We start from the raw sequence: 5002 nt of genomic DNA on the forward strand, positions 1-5002 counted from the left end.
TCTCCACTGTGACAACTATCCTTCGTGGAGTGAGACTCGTCCTTATTACCGCATCAGATGTATTACTAAAGCAAATGGAAGATTGAAAGTTAATGATATATTATTTGTATTTCAGTATAAATTTCTCATGCTTTTATAATTTTTAATAAATATAAATCTATTATGCAAAAATAAAATAAAACAAATACTCTTATTTATCTATATTGTTAAAAGGACACTTTTAAAAAATATATATACTAATAATTTTTTTTTTCCACTCAAGTTTTAGCTTTGTACAAACAGTTCTGAGAAGATATTATTTTTAAAAAATAAATTAAAATTACTCCAAGTCTTTCTCCTCTTGGAGTTCACTTCTCAAGCTATCACTTCTCAGTTCTGCATAACACTCTACGTAACGAAGGCTAAAGCAGTTCGCTAAACTCGAACCAACTTAAGGCTTCCAAGCTGATGGCGGCGGTGGGGGAGTAGGAAACATCGGAGGGATTGCAGAGAAGATGGTGTTCTTATCGATGCTAGTCTTCCCTCCGGACAGAGAAACCAGTGCAGCCACGAGGCCGGCGTTCCCGGCGAGTGTCGGCTCCGTGTAGTTGTAGTTGGTCCGGACGTCTTTGAACCCGTCGTGCTTGTCGGGACCAGCAACCATGGCGCCGACGATGGTGTTCGGATTGGGCTTCTTGGAGTCCCTCCACTTGTACCCTCCTTTGCAACTGGACTTCCCGTTCTTCGGAATCGACGCGCCGCGGTGATGAACACGCTTCGGGTACCGTTTGCCATATCCGACGACGTAGCTCATCTTCTGAGGATTGTTGCCCAGTATGTAATCAATCTGCCAGCATTAAGCCATTATATTCATGAGTTAATTTCATATTTCTAACTCTCTAAAGCTAGCCATACCTGGGTCTTGGCGAAATCTCGTAGAACGTCTGTGGAGTAGAAATTAGGTCCACAGTACCACCCTGGAGTATCTGAAGCATCAAGGTAGTCACTGAACAGTGAAGCAAGGAAAGCAGCATTGACGACGTATTGCAGGGGTTGAGGTCTTCCATGGTTTAGTTGTATCAGACCACCTGCATCGTTACAGATACAATTAACCAACCAAGCGAAAAATTGGGAGTAGATTTGGAGCTAGCAGAGGATGTTATATATCAAACCTTTGGTTCGATTGAATGAATTGAAGTATGGCAAGTATGTGCACATAACATTGCCTGTCTGGTTGTGGAATGTCCTCAGTATCTCCTCGTAGGGATAGCCGGGACTCAAGAACAGTCTCAATCTACTGAGAAGAACCTGAAATACGGTTTAGAGATCAGCATAATGCGCTTGATCGACATCGAGGGGAGCAGGGCAAACATACTTGAGATCCAGTGAGCTTGCTGTCCCAACTGAAGACTCCGTAATCTGGTCCTCCCCAGAAAGCACCTGCGTGCTTGGCCAAGCCCGGAGCGGTTGCAAGCTGGAGATAGGAGGAATTCCCAGTCGCAAAGTAGAGCCATGATCCACCCCACAGAAACTCATCCCAGTAGCCGGTAGAGTTGTAGAAGATGGAAGGATCGGTGCCCCCGGAGCTGTATCTGCCCCTCTCTTGCCTTCCGTACCTGAACAGAGTCTTGGCGCCGTGGACGAGCTTGTCGGAGTAGGTCTTGCTGTCCTTGAACACGATGGAAGCGGCGGCCAGCGCCGCAGCCATTTCGCTCGCGAGGTCGGAGCAGCCGTGGCACTCGTACACCGGCCGAGGGTAGTTGATGTCTTCGGGCCTCATCCAGCAGTAGTGGTCGTTAGGATTAGGTCCCTTCGATGTGTCTCCTTCTCCGACCTGTTTTGCTACTCGAGCATCAGTTCTGGATCTAAATTTAGCAACTGAAGGATTTTAATTGGATTTACCTGGGCGACGATGCGGTCGATGGTGTCGGCGGAGGAGTTGAAGGTCTTGAGGAGGTAGTCGGTACCCCACTTGATGATGCTCTTGACGTGATCGAGCTCGCCGGCGGCCTCGTACTTGGCGCTGTACTCGATCACGCTCCAGCTGAGCATGGTCATGGCGAAGGACATGGGGAAGTTGAACTTGATGGCGTCTCCGGCGTCATAGTAACCCCCCACCAAACTCCTCTTCACCGTGTTGTCGGAGAGCCCGTCCTTCATGCCGGAATTCCCCCTCCAGCTCACGTTGTTGTGCTTCGGCAGAGGCCCAGCTGAGGGAATTAAATTAGGATTGATCGATCGAACCAGAGCAAATAAACATGATCACCAGAAATAATATGTGATGATCGATGCTTACAGCGCTGGGCGTTGAAGAACATGAGGGCCTTGTGGAGGGCCTGGGTGTACTCGTCGGGCGGCGGCGGGGGACGGTGTCGGTGGGGTACGGTTTTGACAATAAGCACGATGAGGCCGATGAGGAGACCGACGCCGAGGACGGAACCGACAGTCCAGAGGAAGATCTTGCGGTCGACGACGACGCACCCGAGGTCGACGTAGCGCTTCTTCTTCTTGCCGGCGGCGTCGCCAGGGGCCGCCAGCAGCCAGCTCTGTTGCGTCTCGTCCAGCTGCCGCGACAGCGCCGCCCGGTCGTACTCCTGGAGATTCCGGCTCCGGTCGTCGTCCGTCGCCGAGTCCGCATTGGAGATCTCTAGCGGACCGCCCCACGGATCCCTCCCGAACATCTTCCTCTCCTCTCCTTTCTCCCAATTCTCTCTCTCTCTCACTCTCTACTTGAGGTGGAGGAACGATATGAGGAGGAATATTGGAAGATAATAGCGACCGTTTTGGAGCGTACGTAGCAGTCGGCAGCGGGTTGCTTTCTTCCAACACTGAGAGCTCACCAACATGGGCATGTGGCACATCTGTGGAAGGTGGAAACGGTAAAGATCACTACCAGTGAATCTGAACTCTGCCTTACACGCTTGAGCATTTCTCCATCACCCAATTTTAATCTTCCTCAAGGAAAAAAAAACGAACAGACAAGAATTTATATATCTTTCAGTGTATTTCTGCTGAATCTTCAGTAAACACCCACACTTGACTTACTCCATGGACTCTAGCACTATGACAGTATGTCTGTAAGGAATATTTTCTTTTTACTAGTCCTTATTTACAGAGAAACCGATGTAAAACCCTTGAAGGCATTGTCATCATCTACAGTTCTTGAATATGGCGAATTTAACTCCACATTTATTCCCTCGTGTTTGCATTCTCCATCATCGAAAGTGCTGTGGTGAGGAAAGAAAAGTTGGTGGGAGAGGAATTTGGTCGATAATTATTTATTTAATAGCTACGTGTGTTATTCGAATGAATTGGATCGACCACTCAATTATTGTTCTGGCGATGCATGAATGAATTGTGAATTACAAGGAGGTGTCGGTGGACTGCTGTCGGCGGACGTTTGGGCCGCCCTGCCATGCCACCTAACTGATTAATTATTGGCCAGAGAGATTGAGGAAAAAAAACAAAAAGATTAACCACCCGGTGACCCAGATGAGTGCACCTGGATAGGCTTTTTTTTTTTTTTTTTTTTTTTTTTTTGGCTCCTTTGTTTCTTCCCGCAATGGAACAACCAACCACCTCTATTGCTTTCCCATGGCTTGATTGGTAGGACGATCGTCTGTTCATGCATTGAAATGGACAAACGCCTTGGCTACTTAGAGGGGTGCTCGGGGAGTTAAGCACTTAAAAGCTAAAGGAGTGCTCAAGAGGTCGAACACTTAAATATAGAGAGGAGTGCTCGGGAGGCAAGAGGGGTGCTTGGGAAACAGAGCACCCAGAAGCTAAGGCTAGTTGATAGGTCTGTTGACATGGAGCTTAGCCACATGGCTAGAGTTTGGTGAGTTGGACTCTTTGCTGCTTAAATGACATGAAAGAGTTGGTTCAGTTCGAATCTCAATACACCCAAATCTACGAGGGAAAGAACCTCAAAGTGAATTTAGGATAACGAGCAAGAATTCAGTCAAGCCACATTCAACTCGAACATGCAATATCGGTTATAAATTTGATCACCACTGTATATCACACAGTAGTCTAGTAATGAGTAGTAACATCCTTCTCCGAATTTCCCATTTATGTAGTAGGAGCCGTTCGAGGTCATGAACAAATGCTTAAATGCATTTAATTACTTTCTCCTAAAGAAATACGAAATTAGAAGAAAACATTAATTGGAATGCAACAAATAGCAATTAATTACTAGCATATATACTCTCTTCGTTTTGTTAGACAGTAGACGTTACGGAGTGTAGCACGCAAGTTATTTTGGCAGTATCAGCCTTTGACGCCATGCTCCAACGAAGAGTGCTGCGCTTCCCGCGTGGGAACAACAAGTGCTGCCTCAAAAGCTCCGCAACAGAATTCTTTCTTTCATCTTTAAAACATCTGCAGCATTTTGGACTTTTGCAGCTGAGGAACAGAGGTGCGATTCCTATTCTTTTATGTTGGTTTTTGGTCCTTTCATGGCAATATCTGAGTATTTTGATTCTATTTGTGAACCTCTGCATTGGAAAAGATGCCCAAAGGATGGAAAAGATGCATGCTACTGCTGATATTTGTTCTATCAATGATATCAGGTACCACTTTTACTTTGTCAGATTAGAAATTGTGTTGCTGTATAACCTATAACCTATTCAGAATGCCAATCCTTGTGAACTTAACCTTCCAAGCCTCAAACTCAGAAGAACTCAGGACTTATGATAATTCTACATCAGATTACTCTCCAGCAAATGCAAAATCAGATATAAAATGCATTTACAACACACAAGATTGAGAAAACTCACATTTGCCACATATATTTCTCTAATAGGTCTTCACTATTCTTTCTTTATTGCAGATAATCAATTCCTCCTTTCAGGTTGCAAACTCCTATGAAATATGCATGTAGCCCTTTTTCCAAATATGTTCACAATAATCCCAAAGACTCTCTTAATGGCCTAAGAAATTTCTTTGTTTGTAGTTTTCTACAAACAATGAGTTATTGGTGCACGGTGTGCTCTTTTGTCAATGCAGCTCAGGTGCATGGAAA

General features: G+C 45.6%; 1 protein-coding gene across 1 annotated transcript; it reads right to left on the minus strand.

Moving 5' to 3' along the window:
• Positions 1-218: 218 nt before the first annotated feature.
• LOC122028913 (endoglucanase 10-like) lies at positions 219-2929 on the minus strand. Its single transcript, XM_042587892.1, has 6 exons — positions 2276-2929; positions 1882-2189; positions 1355-1813; positions 1152-1287; positions 895-1067; positions 219-826 (listed from the first exon to the last, which is right to left on the minus strand). The coding sequence occupies exons 1-6, from the start codon at positions 2658-2660 to the stop codon at positions 431-433; spliced, it is 1857 nt and encodes a 618-aa protein (XP_042443826.1). The 5' UTR covers positions 2661-2929; the 3' UTR covers positions 219-430.
• Between the last annotated feature and the right edge of the window lie 2073 nt (positions 2930-5002).

This window comes from Zingiber officinale, chromosome 1A (genome assembly GCF_018446385.1).
Source record: "Zingiber officinale cultivar Zhangliang chromosome 1A, Zo_v1.1, whole genome shotgun sequence".
Lineage (NCBI taxonomy): Eukaryota > Viridiplantae > Streptophyta > Magnoliopsida > Zingiberales > Zingiberaceae > Zingiber > Zingiber officinale.

Excerpts from the sequence above, each read along its gene's own strand:
- LOC122028913 (XM_042587892.1), bottom strand. The coding sequence starts at position 2,660 with ATGTTCGGGAGGGATCCGTGGGGCGGTCCGCTAGAGATCTCCAATGCG. Across the intron at positions 2,190-2,275 it reads GTTCTTCAACGCCCAGCGCT|CTGGGCCTCTGCCGAAGCAC; the intron begins GTAAGCATCGAT and ends TAATTCCCTCAG. Across the intron at positions 1,288-1,354 it reads GCAAGCTCACTGGATCTCAA|GTTCTTCTCAGTAGATTGAG; the intron begins GTATGTTTGCCC and ends ACCGTATTTCAG.